Here is a 17,897-nt window from a genome sequence, read left to right as displayed (position 1 = left end):
AGACATAGTTCGTGCGATCTTCAGTGTCCGCTTGTAAGGTTGCGGTTTTTGGAAAGGCGAGAATGAAAGACATAACATGTCTGATTGAAAACCATTGGACCAATTTGCATTCGAAAGCTTTGTAAGTGACAATGATGAATTTAAACAGGTTTACGAAGACAAATTTATCAATTCTTTAGAAAAAAAAAGTGAAAATGAAAGACAGCACTACCTTTGATTGAGCACCATTGGACCAATTTGCCATCAAAAGCTTTGCAATTGATGATAAATTGAAAAAGGTTTTCTGAAGACAACTCTTATACCAATTTATCATTACTATTGACAACATGAAATTCTCAGCAAGGAGGAAAATGAAGGTAAAAAAAACAGGGTTTGCTGTTCTGTTACTTCGATTACCTAGGATTATACTAGGATAATTGCACAGTGGTAACAGTTGGTGAAAAAAAAACAGTACACAGATGGACATCAGGGCATGAAAAAACATGCACAAACACCAATGAACAAAGGTATTTAAAAAGGCAAGACATATATATACATAAATCCTCAATCTAGGTACAAAATAGGGCTACTATAACCCAATATAAAAACAATATTTTGTAAATGACAAAAATAAATAATTCTTCAATATTATCAATCTTTAAAGACACTGGCACTCATATTGGGTTTTGTCCATTAAATGCTGATTTATAGGCAAAATTATAAAGAAATATACATTATAAGTCACATGTAAAAGTTCAGCTGAATGCACTGCCTAGTTGCTAAGAAAAAAGCAACAAACAGCTTCCAATCAGCATCACAAAAAACACATCCCAACAAAAAATTCTATTACCTTGGTAGCTTAGTGAACTTATGCGTGACTATAGCCTGCTTGCAGTCACATTCTCCGCAGGCATACTCTATACCCTCCTCTCTGAAGAACTGCTCCAGCGCCGTCTGGATCGACCCGATCGGGTTAGAATGACTGAAACATGGACAAATTATAACAATCGTTAATAGGAGTCCCTAACCACCGGTTCTTTTCGGAACCAACACTAGTCACATAGAGATATTCACATGTTGTCACCGCAAACCTCTCTAAGTTAGGCCGTGTTCGAATTGGCGACTTCGGCTACAGCTACGGCCATTCTTCAACACTGACAGACGCGCTGATCTAGCCGTAGCTGTAGCCAAAGTCGCCAATTTGGACACGGCATTATACCTCAACCTGGATCGACCCGATAGGGTTAGAAATACTGAAATATGGAAAAGTTTAAAACAATTGATACAAATATTGAATTGTGACAATTAACATTTTAAAATTGAAAAAGTATGGCAATGAATTTACTTTTATAGAGAAGGAAACTTCTCCAAAAATCACATTATTTTTGTTTCCTTTTGGTTTTATTAAAAAATACCAAACAACAAGTCCGGTAACAATTATTAAGTTTACAAAAAGTGACATCAAGAGTTTATGATGTATATTAGAATAATTTAAAGATAAAACATTAGTCATTAAAAATTAAAAATTATAGAAAAAGTGATAGATAAGATATATAAATGCATTCGCTAACACAGAATTATTGAGGTGCAGTCGAGTCTGAGTGAAGTCCAGTCTACCTTGTCATGTGGGGAAAAAAATTCTGACATTTGAGAACTTTGAGGAAGAGCCAAAAGTAATCCAAAAAGGAGAACATTCTCAATACATGTACAGATTACAATAGATATTGCCTTGGATCTCGTGCTTAAAAAGACATTCAAAATACACAATATATCGTTCAAAATTAGGGAATACATTATGACATTAACAAGATCTCCTGTACTGTTTTTAACACTCCAGTAACATAGCACACATTGCAGTTTACTTCACTCAATTATTATCTACCCTTGTTTGCCTCAGGTATTGTTCATGTTGACTGTACTGAGGCGGTTAACTACAACCCTCTAGATCTTTGCAATTGCAACCCTTGGTATTATTTAAATCTTTGCATTATGAAGTATTATTGTATGATTTAAGTAACCAGAATAAATGAAGCTTTAAACTCTTCAAGACAGTGGAAATGGACGTTTGGACAGTGTTATTGTTTGTATTGTATTGTATTATTCTACTTTCTCTGAGAATTGTAGCCTACAACCGCAGGACGCCACGCACAGCATATTAAGAAGCATTTGCGATACCTTCGCTTGCGTCACAGTTCACTCTGCAATTAACATTTATCTTTTCATCGCCAATTTACGTGTCATCAGTCAAAAATGGCCTCAAGAGCATGAAGACACACATACACGCACACAGCCTTTAGTCAATTCAGAAGATGGTCAATGAGCTCTCCTGCAGCAAAAGAAGTAGGATGTGGTTGGTCGAGTCCACAAAACAACAGTAGATCACATCTTTGGAGTGAACACAGAACTGGGAGAATAACTGCTTCCAATATGAGTCCTGTCACGAAGCATGTTGATGCACAAGTAATTATCTGAAAGATAAAGCAGACAAAAACTAAGGGAATAAATGAGTGGTTACAAGTTCTTAAAAAGGCGTTTAAAACAGGCAGGGTCGTGGTCGTTCAGCCCTTGTTTCCTCTTTTACGTATCTTATTTGATGACCTGACATGTGTTGCATTTTAATGACTGAGGTGCAAGACGTTTCTTGTTTTGCTTTCACACCCAGCGCGGCCAACTCACAAACATCACCCGTATCGGTGAAACATCTAGCACCAAGACCAGCACATATTATGCATCTAAACATATCCAAAACAACCGGTTATAAACAGCTCCAGCTGGTCTTTATCACTCGTTAACTTTAAACACCCTGACCCCACGTGAAGCGCTCTCCACCACAACAGGAATGCAGATAGCGAAACTGATTGAGGCATTTATGAATGATCTTTTGCCTTGTAAATCATAACCAAACACTCTGCCCTGAAAGTCAGTCAAGACTAATATGACTATGAGCTAATTAATGAGCAGTATCATTATCAGAATATTGATATTATATTCTGAATATAATATCAATATCTGTCATCTCTAAAAAATGTTGAGGAATATATAATTGAATAGGCCTATGTATGTTTCTTTTTTAGTTTCTACCACAAATCACACATAAATCTAGCCTATACAATACTCAAATTGTAGCCTACAGCTTGTTGGGTTTGACATGCTTGATGATTTAATCATGACCCTGTCATGATTAAATCATAAACAAGCTTTATTGATATTTTATTAAACTATTTTGTGTTCAATCAAAGTCAAAAGAACATGCATGGACCTACCTACGTACGTACATACATGTACAGTCCCTCGTTCTTCCGTTGAGTCGCAAAGCACACACTGGTCCGATGGCATTATTGTCGTAGTTTTTTATATTAATATTACACATCTGACTTGGCTAAATAAAGCATGGAGGTACACCCATTCGTGGGTGAAACTGTCTTCCGCCACAGAAGCATGACCGTCCACCACAAACAATGTCAATGTTTACAAACTTATTGTTTACAAAAAAAATTTGTAGAACACGTTACGTGATGACCGTATAACTGGAGGTGCAAAATATTTCCCACAATCCTTTGCGGGACGTCGGATTTTTGCTATCTGCAATAAGGTCTATGATAATACGACAATAACAAATGAAGTGCGCCCTCAACCAATTTCCTTGCAACAAAATAATGGACCCGCCCTAATAACTGGTCCCCAGGCTTTATCCGAGCTTGGAAGTGTGACGTCAGATGTTCATGCTGTATAGACCAGATAACTTTTTGTTTACATTCTTTGGCAAGATACTGCACTGGTCATAATTATGGTAAATTTGACATTTTGTGTCATAATTTCCACATAAATCCAAGCGTTATGAAAGTAAAAGCTGTACAAAGTTTGAGATGTGCCCCCCCCGTTCATTATTATCAAAAGTTGATAAGAATTGGACAGTACAATCTCCATAAAATATAAATAATACGTTATGTTATCTTCAATGGAGCTGTGTACAAACCGTGCCTGCAGGAAGTCCAGCTTGGTGGCTCTTTTAGTTTTATAAACATGTAATAACACAGGTCACAGCACATCGTTTAAAGGGTGCACCGCAAACTAGATAGATTTTTAGAGCCAAAGAAAATGGATTACAGTGTATAAACAATTGCCCAATATTGTGACCTTGGGGTTGTTGACTTACTTATGTAGGGGCCTACATGGAAATCGGCAGGACAGGGAGCACCTGAACAATTTGTGTTATTTTTTCCCGTCTTCCAAAGAAAAAGAAAAAAACTACTTATCATCAGCTTATCATCGTGGAATGTAGCCTATCACAGGTCATCCGAACTCGTACCACTCTCCGCATGCGGAGGCCGTCAGTACACGCATACAGCTCGCCTGCGCACGCAGGTCGGGCGGGAAGGTGGCTCGTCGGACGAGCAGCGCTGTGCGAATTAAATAAAAATGAAAACAATCAATTAAAAAAATGTACATTCCACGTGTGACAGTAAGAAGGATCAACATCGACTCGGATTTCATCACTTAGTTTTTCCCTTTTCAATTTTATTCGTAACAAGAATACTTTATTTCCACACACACTAAATTAAAGGAATTGGGGACATTTGGTAGGACACAAAATACAATGTCCACAGATTTCCATTATATTTATACGGTTTAAAGATAATGATAATAAAAAGCTTGACTTAAATACTTGCTGAAGTGCTGTAGTTTTCGAGAAAACAAGCCATGACAATTATTTTAGCTTGTAAAACGTGTTAGCTGTAGTTACGGTATTTAAAGGCAGTGGACACTATTGGTAATTACTCAAAATAATTATTAGCATAAAACCTTATTTGGTAACAAGTAATTGGGAGCTGTTGATAGTAAAAAACATTGTGAGAAACGGCTCCCTCTGAAGTAAAGTAGTTTTCGAGAAAGAAGTAGTTTTCCACAAATTTGATTTCAAGACCTCAGATTTAGAATTTGAGGTCTCGAAATCAAGCATCTGAAAGCACACAACTTCGTGTGACAAGGGTGTTTTTTCTTTCATTATCATCTCGCAAATTCGGCGACCAATTGAGCTCAAATTTTCACATTTTATGCATATGTTGAGATACACCAAGTGAGAAGACTGGTCTTTGACAATTACCAATAGTGTCCACTGTCTTTAAAAACTTAATTAGTACACAAATCTGAAAGCACCAATCAGATAATTATCCACAAGTATTTATAAGCAGTACTTCATAAAATATGTGGAAAGACTTGATATAACTCAAATAAAAATAAAATTTCATTTTTTCAAAGGTTGACAAGGTACAATGTAATATGCACGAAGTTAAGACAAAACTCTGTAAACGTTATGTAAAAGTTATAGGGAGAGAAGTACACGAATTTGATTTCGAGACCTCAGGTTTAGAATTTGAGGTCTCGAAATCAAGCATCTGAAAGCACACAACTTTGTGTGACAAGGGTGTTTTTCATTCATTATTATCTCGCAATTTCAATCACTAATAGTGTTCAGTTTCTTTAAACTGGTAAATACGTTTTACATGCTAAAACTAAGACGAAAACTGTCTTCGTGTCATTTTTAAAAACTCATTTCGGGGGAGGGGAACAAAATAACATTTCAACTCATTGAACATGAATATTATTGTGCAACGCAAGTGACTAAAATAAAATTCTTGAGAGAACATAAGGAAAACAAATTATTTTGTAATCACTGGTCACATTATTTTAGAGACATTTTGTAAATTATTTACAAACTTCAATATATACATACTTTGTCTCAACTTTGTCTCAACTGTAATGGGCACCCAACAATAAATGTCATCATGTTCACCAGTGGGGCATATTCTTACTTACGGTGATTTGTCATTACATAGAAATCTGGACAACATTTTCAGAGTAAATGTTACATAGTTTTTCTTTATTAGTAAAGTTCAATAAATCGATGTTTAAAGGCAGTGGACACTATTGGTAATTATTCAAATAATTATTAGCATAATACCTTTTTTGGTAACGAGTAATGGGGAGAGGTTGGTAGTATAAAACATTGTGAGAAACGGGTCCCTCTGAAGTAACGTAGTTTTCGAGAAAGAAGTAATCAAGCATCTGATCGAAAGCACACAACTTCGTGTGGCAAGGGTGCTTTTTCTATCATTGTTATCTCGCAACTTCGACGACCGATTGAGCTCAAATTTCCACACGTTTGTTATTTTGTGCATAATGTTGAGATACACCAACTGTGAAGACTATAGTCTTTGACAATAGTCCAGTGTCTTTAAACTATTATTCTACTTACAAGCAGAGAATTAATATAATTTTTATTTTCGCCACACATCAGGTTATCTTGTAAAAAATATAGAACACGCGGCAATAACAAGAACGCTGAAAAGAATGAGGGAAAAATGTGCCCATCTACAAAATAAATAGTTCACCTCATGAAGACTCTTCTGCCAGCCCCTCCTCATTATTATCGTGCCGACCAGGTTATGATCGTTTTTAACCAGTCAGTAAAACTTTTTACACTTTTGCACAATGGGCAACATTCGGCACATGTATACATCGGTATTATTACATTTAAAAAAAAAACGAAACTGGTTGTTCTTTTGAGTTTAAAGGCAGTAGACACGTTTGGTGATATAAAATATTGTGAAAAATGGCTCCCTCTGAAGTAAAGTAGTTATTAGAGAGAAGTTATTTCTCACTCAGTTGAATCTGAGAAAGACTTCGTCCTGCAGCCTTTTGTTAGGCATATGAAAGCATACAATTATTTCGTGCAACAAAGGTGTTTTCCCCTCATTATTTTCTTGCATATTCGATGACCAGTATCGAGCAAAATAGTAAGTTCACAAAATTGTTATTTTAATGCATATGTTGGGATACACCAAGTGAGAATACTGGCCTTTGACAATTACCAAACGTGTCCAATGCCTTTGAATCAGTTTACAAGAATTAATTTTGCAGTCCCGTCAGCCTACGACGACACAGGCGGTCCAACCTCGGGGAAGCTTGCCGTGTCTTGTCCGCCTGTCGTCGGCGGTGCTGCCGTCCCTGATGACCCGTTGGTCGCTTCGCTGTGATCGGAGTTCAGAGTATTGTACGCCGGTGGTGGAGGCATATTACACGCATAGGCTGGGTATACGGGTCCGCCTAGGCCTGTGCTATACACTGGATAGTTGGGTGGTGGGACGTCGTACATACAGAAGGGGTAGACGGGCTGACCAGAGGCGGCTGTGTGAAAAACAAGAAAATTATGGGTGAAATTACAAAAAGCTAACTTTTTTAAATTGGTTCACGCTTGTCATGTTCTTTAAAGGCACTTGACACTATTTTGTCATTACTCAAAATAATTGTTATAGCATGTTAACTTGATAGTATAAAACTAGAAGCGGCTCCCTCAAGTAACGTAGGTTTTGCGAAACAGGTAGTTTCTTACTCAATTATTAAGACTTCAGGCCTGAAGCCTTTAATATAGGCATTTGATGAAAGCACATATGGGTGTTTTTTCTTTAATAATTATTCTCTTGCAACTTCGATGACCAATTGAGTCACAATTATCATAGATTTGTTATTCTATACGCATGGGATACACCCAATGAGAATACTGGTCTTTGGATTGACAATTATTACCAAAGGTGTCAATGCCTTTAATTAGCAAGAACTTTTGTGAGTGGATGACAGTGCAGCCTTAAAAGGGTGGTGTCATAAACATCAATCAACCAAAGACGATGGCCCAGAGCCCAAACCTCTAGATCCCATTGGGTCATTAATACTAACACGTAGCAGCCACAAAGACGTTTCCTGACGGTGGTGCGTGGTGGGTGTGTTGAGGAGCTCCCCGACCGTACGATCCGTGCACCCTGCCGTCAAGAGCGCCGTGATGACCCGCTGGAACGGCAGCCACTCGTACGGTGTGTAACTGCCGTTTGCGGTAATAAGCTCCACTCGCTACGGAGCATATGAAAATACCGAAACAAACGCAGAACCTATAAAGAAACATAAATAACTCAGTAAAATTAAGATTTGCACCTTCATTAATTTAAAAAGTTGAGGTCGGCCAGATGTGGCAGGAGAATGTTTTACCCCAATACTGCGAACTAGCTGTATTAAAGTTCTTCTGACAGCGCCCTCTTTTGAAACATCCTCGGCGCGGACGATTCGACTGACACAGACAACCACATACAACATTTTCTTGGTTGCAATATGCACACAGCTGTATCAGGCATCCAGGAAAATGCTAAGCGAGTTTCATTACTAAGCAAAACGTTAACGGGTCACAGCTACAACAGTGTCAACTTTATGGGATATTGTCTGGCAGCCTGACTCTTCTAAGCAATATTCGTTTGTGCTTAGCAAGTTTTTGTATAGCTTTTATGAATAATATGCGACCAGATTAATTAACATCATTAGTCTGTTGCCACCAAGCCCTGGCGGCCTTAAACTTTCGTATTACACTACAGTGTACAGCACAGATGGAGAGTCCTATATAGGGCTAGTTGCCACCTACATGATAACAGTCAAAAAGTGTCAAAGTCACTTCGTACCTTGAAAAGGTACGAAGTGTCCAGCGTACGAAGTGTCCTGACACCACATTATACACAAACTTACCAGAAATACCAGAGATCATAAACACCGTAGTAGTAGTCGTTGTTTCTGAGACAGCACGAACCGTGGCCGCAACAATACTGATTACTCAAACATCTATCAAAAGGAAATATTGCAAGAAAACAAAAACAAATTCTAAATCTGAGGTTTCGAAATCAAACTCGTGGAAAATTAATTACTTCTTTCTCGAAAACTACGTCACTTCAGAGGGAGCTGTTTCTCACAATGTTTTATACTATCAACCTCTCCCCATTACTCGTAATCAAGAAAGGTTAACGTGACAAAATGATAACGGGACCGCAGGGGCAATTCTTCCAAGTTAAAAAGTAACCCGATTGATGGTAAAGTTTTTTGAGTTGTTGCCATTTTACTCCCCCCCCCCCAATCTTATACAAAAGTAATGCATCCTATACTAAATTATACGTACGAGTATTCATGTACTTGGCCAAAGCTTGAGTAAGAACAGCTCTCTGCAATGGTGACCTGCTTGAATAAAATAAAAAATGTATATGAAAAACGTGTTTTTGTATGATGAAGATGATCAGAGAACGGATTGCAACGTTGAGTTGTAACCCATCTGTTATTTTCAGAACAATAACTACACAAGATATAGGTTTGCGGTAACACCATGTAATGACTATCTCTAATGAGTTGGGGTGGTTCTGAAAAGAATCGTTGGTTTCAACTCGACGTTTCGATCAGTATGCTCTGATCGTCTTCTGGAGAAAGCATCCAGAAGACGATCAGAGCATCTGATCGAAACGTCAAGTTGAAACCAACGGTTCTTTTCAGAACCACCCCAACTCAGTAGGGATAGTCATTTCATGGTGTTACCGCAAACCTTTCTTTATCGTATTTCCACCATGCAAAGTTTCAAATCCTACTTACACACGAGATGTTCACATGAGCGCAAACATCTCTATAGTTGTATCACGATGATTATATAATATTTTGCTATCGTCCTTATTTCACTCAGCAGCGTTTCAGCGATAAGCTAATGCCGAAAAAAGCGACCACTTTCAAGAGTTAACATTATTTTAATAACTGCATTAATATAGCATTGTAACAATCGAATGGTTCCAAAAACCAAAGGCATACATTTCCTTCATGAGATATCATTGGTTCTATAACCAGACATTAACTGTGATTACTGAGCTGAGACTAAACACCTTTATCATGGTGCAGCCATTTTGAAATTTTCTCATTGATATCATTGAACCATTCCGAGGCTTGAAAAACAAAATAGTCTGGTTCCTATTTGCATAATGATTTTTACCATTCACTATTGTTATTCGATTCAAGGAACGTGACCAAGATGGAGGCATTATGATAAAGGTCTATACTGTGTTGTGGTACAAACTATAGTGTCCTGCTGTTTAGCTGAGTATTATTAGCAGTGAGTCTGAAGGACCTCTAAGTGGGTCAGAGGCCACTGCTCGTAGTCTCCATTGCACTGGTCGGGAGTGAAATACTAAAGCCCGGTTCATACTTCCTGCGAATGCGAATGCGAATGCGGTACGAATGTTGACGTCACAAATTCGCAACGAAATTCGAACTGAGTTGAGCCGTGGGCAAGTCACTTGCGAATATCGCTGCGATAGGAGAGTTGTGACGTCAAATTCACGTAAAATTCGCTTCACATTCGCATTCGCAAGAAGTATGAACCGGTATCAGTGTACGGACTAGCCTTCTCTCAAGCCACTGTCAATCTTTTCGACTCCGAGGCTTATTCCCTAGACTATATGAATAAAGATAATACACAAAAACTGAATCCATCGTCAGTGCTACCGGTACAATATAAGCCTACTTGTATTAAATCCACACAACGAATAGTATTGTACAACAATTTATTACCACTATTCAACTATGGCCGGTTTTACATTAACCTATAATACTCTCTCCTTGATGAAATGTAAACGAACCTAACAATAGCTGTCATAATAAGCCCGGCTAAAGCGGGATGATTTATTCGTCGTTAAATTAACGAATGGATTATTTTTGTAAGGACACAAGTAAATAAATATTTGAAATGATTACAACAACAACCAACCATGTTATATAAGCAAGATGTTGTTTTTGTATCAGTTGAAACAATACATTTATTTATGTGTGGAATGTCTTCATGAAATCCTATCTAGGCCTATAATACATAAATTATTGTTAAGGCCTGAAGGATTATTTGTGTTACAATTTCAACAACAAACCACAATGGTAAATCAGCATACACGGTGGTGTTTTAGTATGTTCGGCTGAAACAACACATCCATTTATGAGTGGACTGTCTTCGTGAAATTCTATCTATTGCAAGACCTAAATAATTAATTAGTATGATTGCAACAAAAAACAACTATGTCAAATCATTATACACTTTGTTGTTTTAGTATCTTAAAGACACTGGATACTATTGGTTATTTTCAAAGACCAGTCTTCTCATTTGGTGTATCTCAATATATGCATAAAATAACAAACCTGTGAAAATTTGAGCTCAATCGGTCGACAAAGTTGCGAAGAAAAACACCATTGTCACACGAAGTTGTGTGCTTTCAGATGCTTGATTTCGAGACCTCAAATTCTAAATCTGAGGTCTCGCAATCAAATTCGTGGAAAATTACTTCTTTCTCGAAGACTACGTCACTTCAGAGGGAACCGTTTCTCACAATGTATACTACCAACCTCTCCCCATTACTCGTCACCAAGTAAGGTTTAATGCTAATAATTATTTTGAGTAATTACCAATAGTGTCCACTGCCTTTAAGTCAAAATACCACATTGATTTAAGTGTGAAATTCTATAATAAATAAAATTATTTATTTGGTATGATTACATCAGCAAACCACCTTCTCTATATGTTTGTTTATTTATTACACATGCACACGCAGTGGAAACAACACATTGTTATTGATTTATATGTGCAGTGTCGTCATGAAATCCTGTCTATAATACATAATTTTACACAAAAAAAGGTAACTGAAAACACACTTACATAACATAATTCCAGAAACGTCGCCAGAACCAGTAAATAAGACGTGCTGAAGCAGGATCGCCAATCGTTACGCATGGTTGATAAGCGAATAAACGGTTCAGTATTCACTAAGGGTTTTCGCCTGTGAATCCGGTTGTCAAAAATCTTCGAACCTTAGACAGAAACTGTGATCATTTCTGCTGACAATTACATAAGACGAATATCAAATTATAAGTACATTATCGCATGCTTGTAGTACATAAGACACAAACCACACGAGTGCATATACACTGTGAGATAAAACCCTAATTAATCACGTACTGAGACGCGGACCTCTATTGGGCGGTTGGGAATTATGTTAATCAGGTGCCCTTTATTATGTTAATTTATTCACCATTAAGGCGCGCTATGGTTTCAGTCGTAACGCTCACAGGCTATGTCCACAGGGCAATGTCATTAGCGTTTATGGTTACCATGGCATCTAAAAGGCGGTAATTGGATCGGGAGAGACGGAAAAACAGAAAAACAAGTGCCGCTGACGGCCTGCAATTATTGCCTTTCAACGGCAGTGATGTTATAATCCCATTAGAAATTCGACAGTGGCGCCGAGAGCCATTAAAGTGCATGAGCATGCGAAACCGTGTCCCTCCTACACCAATATTGATGTCTCCGTTTTGTGTTAAAATGTATTTTATTGTCTTTTATTCTCTATGTATTTTCCTGTAATTCCACCCTTGGTCACCATGGGAAATTTGATTAGAATAAACCTTTAAATTGAATGAAAACAAAAAACGATTATGATTATGTGTTTTTACATTGAAATCAGCTACGAATGAACATTTTAAATGACGCAAGGGGGCGCTGTTCCATTTTACCAGCAAAGTTACAAATAGTTCCACTGTGGTTGTATAGTCAAGTATTTGTGTTGACTACAAACTATTGAATTCATTGCTACTGCTGAATAGAAACATTGCATTCTGTGTAAGAAATGGATCAATATAAGTGGTAGAAATCGATTATAAGCACGATCGATCACTATAGTCGTCATATAATTGGTCTTATTTTTTGGTGCCAGACGTAGGCTTATACTAGTAAAACACACTTGACAAAACTGTTTGGGGTGATTTCTTGAAACTTTGATGAGAAAAGTTCACATGGAATAAGAATCATGGTAGATTAATCTCAGTGGGATGTTCTGGAAGCTAGAGTGCGAGTTGGACATGGGTTGTGCAGTGAAGACGATAAGCCTGGCATGGGCTCTTGGAGCAGTCATTAAGGTATGGTTTTGTGGGGGAATTGGTAGATGTTTGGCGACTTATTTGTTATTCTTGATCAGGCGTGTAGCTATCTTTCTGGTATAGGGGACAAATAGAGCTAAGAATAACCCTAAAACAGAATAGACTTAGCAGAAACCAGCAGCTCTCAAAACGACAAGATTCAACTTATTAAGTTGCCTATTAAACTACTATGACCAAATTAAACTACTATGACCAATGTGGCATTTTTGCTAATTTTTAGCACTAAAATTATCTGAAGTCTGGAATGTTAATTCCTCTTCCTGAATCACGAAAGTGTCAAGATTCTTATGTGTTTATTTTTTTTCTTTTCATTTCTGTTGTTGCTTCTTCTTTTGTTAAAGCCATTGGACCCTTTCCGTAAACACTATTGTCCAAGGCCCACACTTCGTGTATCACAACTTCTATATCAAATAACAAACCTGTGAAAATTTAGGCTCAATCGGTCATCGGAGTCTGGAGAAAAACACGGGAAAACCCACCCGTGTATCCGCGCGTTTCGCCGTGTCATGACATGTGTTTAAAATAAATCCGTAATTCTCGCTAACGAGAATTGATATTGTTTTACTGTTTTCTCAAAAAGTAAAGCATTTCATGGAATAATATTTTAAGGGAAGTCTTTCACCACTACCTTCTGTAAACCCTGTAAGTTATTTGTAAATCTGTGATATTTCTTTTTTTTTCTGTATTTTTTTTTTCTGTACCGAAAGGGTCCAATGGCTTTAATAGGAATATTTAATTTCTCAATTTGATTTCTTTAAAGGGTTGCTACGCATCTGTGTTTTGTGAAAATCAAGATGGCGTCATAATTTATAGGTAAGCTGACTTATAAGGGAGGTACACTTGGATAATTGCTCAAAACATTAGAAAACTGGACACTTTTGGTAATTGTCAAAGACCATTGAACTCAATTTGTCGTCGAAGTTGCGAGATAACCGAAGAAAAACACCATTGTCACACGAAGTTGTATGCTTTCAGATTTCTAATTTTGAGGTCTCGAAATCAAATTTCAAATATTTTAATGGAAAATTACTTCTTTCTCAAAAACCATGTTACTTCAGAGGGAGCCGTTTCTCACAATGTTTTATACTATCAGCAGCTCTCCATTGATCGTTTACAATTAGTGAGGTTTTATGATAACTTGAGTAATTACCGATAGTGTCCATGCCTTTAATAACCATTATGGCAATTTCCTCAGCTGTTCATAAATCATAATGTATTATGAGAAACAACTTACTTCAAATGAATGCAGTTTTAGAGAGAGGGATTCAACAACATTATAATCTAAGAAATATTTCGACATGATACTTTTCTAAGATTGTGTATTTCAATTGCGGATTATTTTTCTCGAAATGAAGTCTGTATTTATATAGGATTAAAACAACCAAACAGTTTAAACACTATAAAAGGTATAGTTTAAACACTATAAAAGGTATACTTTTTAACAATGGTAGACACAAAGTTGGTAAAAACCTATGAAAATGAAATTCGTAGAGGTCGCCCTAACATGATACTGAAATCATCCATCGAGGCAGACACTGTTCTAAGTGGTCCATCTCTCTCTCTAACACTATGCTTGGTAGAGTCATGCACTTGGGTACAATTTATCACGGTAGTGAAAGAACAAAGAATGAACGAATACAAATTATCAGACAAAATAGTTGTGCCATAAAGTATTAAACTTCTTTTAATTTACATCGCTCTTGCCTTTTCATTTTGTTCAGCTGTGAAGATACTGCATACTGTTGTGGCACATCTGAGTGTTGTTTATTGGACAACGCCACCGGTTTCGACTTCTTGACATTATGGTATTTTTGGTAAGCGAAGACAATTAACCGTTTTATTATATATATTTTTTTCGAAATCTTGGTCTTAAGAGAAATCTGTTCCCAGAGATTCTGTCTCCCATACGGAAAATATTATCATGTGCCGAAAGAGGATGATTCAAAAGAGGGCGCTATCATTCAGCCACAAAGTTCAGCCACACCGACCTTGGTCTCTATAGACCCTTGATTTTATATCAGAGCCTCGAAGTGATTACGTCTGATCATGGAGGTAGCATGGTCTGATCATGTTGTTTTCCCTCTTCACTTGAGCTCTCAGTACCTGGCCAAAAATATGTTCAAAAGCCAAGACATTGTAAAAGTCTGGAAATAAATTAAAAAAAATTATTGCTATTTTGCCCTTTTTCGAAACATAACGAGGACAACTTTCTCATAAACCCTCAGGGCTTTCGTAGCGTTCGGTCTCTTCATCATTGCTACAATCAGTGGCATGTTCTGTAAAAGTAAACGCCACAGAGACCGGGTTTCAGTCATCGACTACCCTCGTGCTCGGGAGGCGCCCGACGGTCAGGAGGACGACGGATACCGGCAGCAGCAGCAGCAACCACGGCCACAGCAACAACAAGTTCTCGTTATACCAGTTTTATGTAAGTTTACTCAATACCTTTGAAGTTTAATAGATGTTGAAGTTCAATAAATATCTATTAAATCGTCGCGGTACCCGCTGCTAAAAATACGGGATTCAAACTGCCTCTAGCTACTGGGCAATCTTGGTGGCTTGTAGTTGCTGAGACACTGTTCTAAAATTGCAAAGGCCGTGGGTTCGAATCCCACCTGAGCAAAATGCCTGTGATTTTTCCCCAAAGGAACCTGGGAAAGTACTGAATATACAGTGTTAATGTTAAACACACCTCCGCGAAATGGTAATACCAAAATTAATACTTGAGACGAGTTGCTTGAATGACAAAATCAAAGCATCTTTCAAGACACTAGCGTCCATCTATAGCCTATTGGGTTTAAACCAAAGCTGCACTTTAATATCACTCAGAATTTGTGAGAGTACCAGGTTAATTTGACAACAAAATACGCCAACAATTTACGCTTTCGGAAGATTAAGGACGGAGTCATAACTGGGGCCTGCCCCGGCCCTAATCCAAAGGCGAGCTGTTTCGAAAATGGATGTTTATATAGCGTGAAGCTGTTTTGATAATAACTTTGTAATTAAACTACTAGCAACCAGAAAAATTAACATAAACTTTTACATCATCTTGGCATTCCATTTGCAGATAACCAGCCTCCTCCAATGAATGACAGACCCCCTCCTTACAGCATCTCCGGTTCGGTTTATCCCAACAATGACGTCACTATGGGAACTGGTATCCATCCGGGCATGCAGCGTCCTCAAGGTCCCGCTACACGTCGCAGCATGATGGAGCCACGGCCACCAGGGGGACGATACTCACTGAGACCGAGGCAGACAGCTTTGCCAGCATCCGGTCAGTTTATCAAGCCTCTTGGGCCGGGATACCGTCCCCCAGGACCTGCTCAATACGGGCCTATTCCCCCCGGCTACGTGCCAACACAGTAATTATCTTTAAAAAAAGAGACTTATATAATTTCTAAATCATTAAACAAATTGTTTTAGTTATACCATTTGCTCTATGGTTATACTTACACCTTGTACAAATATTGCTGTATATTAGAAGAAAAAATGTGCCAGGGAAAACAAAACTGACGACTTTGAGATACCTTTGTTTTGCTATGACAGTAGCCACTAGCCAAACAAATTAGTCAGATATTGCTGCATGTTTAAAGGAGCGATTAAATATAATTTTACAATACTCCAATGTTTACGAGTTGTGCGAACGTCCGGGTATCTTTGATCAGTGGCGTTGCTCTTGGATTTCGACGCCGTTAATGTTTTTTTTACATAGCGCCCGCATTTGTTTTCGAAAGGAAAGTCGTTTGGGGGGGGGGGGGGCTTTGTGTACGTATACAGCCTATCCCCATCGGTCTCAATCCATTTGCATTGCTCTGCATACCGCACAATTATGTGCTTACGGTGTCTGTTAAACACACAATTTCGAAAGACCGTAAGCGTAGATTTTCACGGTAAGCAGTCGAGCCATGACATTTGGCCCCATCAGTAAAGTAATAGTATGAGCCTAGTGTATGAACAAGTGAGGGCGCAAATACATTACACACTAATAAGAGAGATTCTTTAAAGGCATTGGACACTATTGGTAAATACTCAAAATAATTATTAGCATACTGGGAAGAAATTGATAGTATAAAACATTGTGAGAAACGGCTCCCTCTGAAGTAACGTATAGTTTCGTGGAAGAAGTAATTTTCCACTAAAATATTTGAATTTGATTTCGAGACCTCAGAGTTATAAATCAAACAATAAAGTTTTTTCCCCTTCCGTTATTATCTCGCAACTGAGTCAAAGTTTTCACAGGTTTGATATTTTTGTGCATATGTTGAGATTCACCAAAGGTGTCCAGTGTCTTTAAGAATCTGACAGGGAAATTGCCGTCTACTTCTTTGCAAAATATTTACGTTCACTGAACTAAAACTGCTTGCTTTAAACAGCGGCTACAGGATAATCTCAATATTTTAACTATTACCCTATTTGGGCCAAACAGATACCGATTTTATAACCATTTTACGCTTAAAATTTGCAATTGGTAATAAATAATTCAAGTTTGATATGTTGTGCATATGTATGTAATCTGACAGGCAAATTGCCGTCTACTTTACCCAGCCTCAAGCTCAAACAGATTGTGCTAAGCATCTTGCTTTCATTTGTATTCTTAATTAATAATCGTTGGTCTATATATTTTATTTGTATTTATCTGTTTTATTGTTATTTTTTTGATCCGTTTAAATATTTATGACTTTTGGGGGTGGGGGGGGGGGGCAACCATAACTATTGTATCCTCCCTTTATTATAACATCCACCAGAAATTGACAAAAATCAATAAAAAACAAACTGTGTGCACGCATAAAATAGTCATCGGTCATTAACCGTGAATTTTATGGCAAGGAATTAATGGAGCATAAAACTTAAGGGCAGACCTGTAATGAATAAAATAAAAATAGATTGGTATTTGTTTGATTCACTGTACAACAGCAAGACAGGCATTTTGCAGTGAATTTGCTTTTTTGATTGCCTGTTTGTTTGTTCGTTTGCTTAGATGATCTTCCCGTCAAGGGAATTTGCAAACTCCCATAAGCACCAAGCTGGCAACAACCAATCTCTCTCATACAAATATTGGTTACACTTCTATGATTATGAATTGCACAACATTT

At 37.6% G+C, this 17,897-nt stretch overlaps 2 protein-coding genes across 3 annotated transcripts; one reads left to right on the top strand and one right to left on the bottom strand.

Annotated features, from left to right (window-relative positions):
• Positions 1-6,591: 6,591 nt before the first annotated feature.
• LOC117300116 (vesicular, overexpressed in cancer, prosurvival protein 1-like) lies at positions 6,592-11,835 on the bottom strand. Of its 2 annotated transcripts, none has more exons than XM_033783815.1 (5): positions 11,525-11,835; positions 8,969-9,027; positions 8,545-8,637; positions 7,714-7,922; positions 6,592-7,167 (listed from the first exon to the last, which is right to left on the bottom strand). In XM_033783815.1, exons 1-5 carry the CDS (start codon positions 11,597-11,599, stop codon positions 6,911-6,913), a joined length of 693 nt encoding a protein of 230 aa, XP_033639706.1. In that variant the 5' UTR covers positions 11,600-11,835; the 3' UTR covers positions 6,592-6,910. The 2 variants fall into 2 exon arrangements, with proteins under 2 accessions (XP_033639706.1, XP_033639707.1); XM_033783816.1 differs by having other exon boundaries at positions 8,969-9,024; positions 11,525-11,834.
• Positions 11,836-12,693: 858 nt separating this feature from the next.
• LOC117300204 (extensin-like) lies at positions 12,694-16,504 on the top strand. The gene is made up of 5 exons (XM_033783930.1): positions 12,694-12,780; positions 13,556-13,614; positions 14,523-14,615; positions 15,027-15,229; positions 15,869-16,504. Exons 1-5 carry the CDS (start codon positions 12,694-12,696, stop codon positions 16,168-16,170), a joined length of 744 nt encoding a protein of 247 aa, XP_033639821.1. The 3' UTR covers positions 16,171-16,504.
• Positions 16,505-17,897: the final 1,393 nt, after the last annotated feature.

Source organism: Asterias rubens, chromosome 15 (assembly GCF_902459465.1).
Source record: "Asterias rubens chromosome 15, eAstRub1.3, whole genome shotgun sequence".
Taxonomy (NCBI): domain Eukaryota; kingdom Metazoa; phylum Echinodermata; class Asteroidea; order Forcipulatida; family Asteriidae; genus Asterias; species Asterias rubens.
The sequence above is the reverse complement of the archived record's forward strand: the minus strand, read 5'-3'. Positions and strand labels throughout refer to the sequence as shown.

Coding starts and splice junctions, on each gene's coding strand:
- LOC117300116 (XM_033783815.1), bottom strand. CDS start 11,599: ATGCGTAACGATTGGCGATCCTGCTTCAGCACGTCTTATTTACTGGTT. Junction 7,923..8,544: donor TATGATCTCTGGTATTTCTG/GTAAGTTTGTGT, acceptor GTTTCTTTATAG/GTTCTGCGTTTGTTTCGGTA. Junction 7,168..7,713: donor CGTCTTTGTGGCTGCTACGT/GTTAGTATTAAT, acceptor TTTTTCACACAG/CCGCCTCTGGTCAGCCCGTC.
- LOC117300204 (XM_033783930.1), top strand. CDS start 12,694: ATGTTCTGGAAGCTAGAGTGCGAGTTGGACATGGGTTGTGCAGTGAAG. Junction 12,781..13,555: donor CTCTTGGAGCAGTCATTAAG/GTATGGTTTTGT, acceptor AATTTGATTTCT/TTAAAGGGTTGCTACGCATC. Junction 15,230..15,868: donor TCTCGTTATACCAGTTTTAT/GTAAGTTTACTC, acceptor TTCCATTTGCAG/ATAACCAGCCTCCTCCAATG.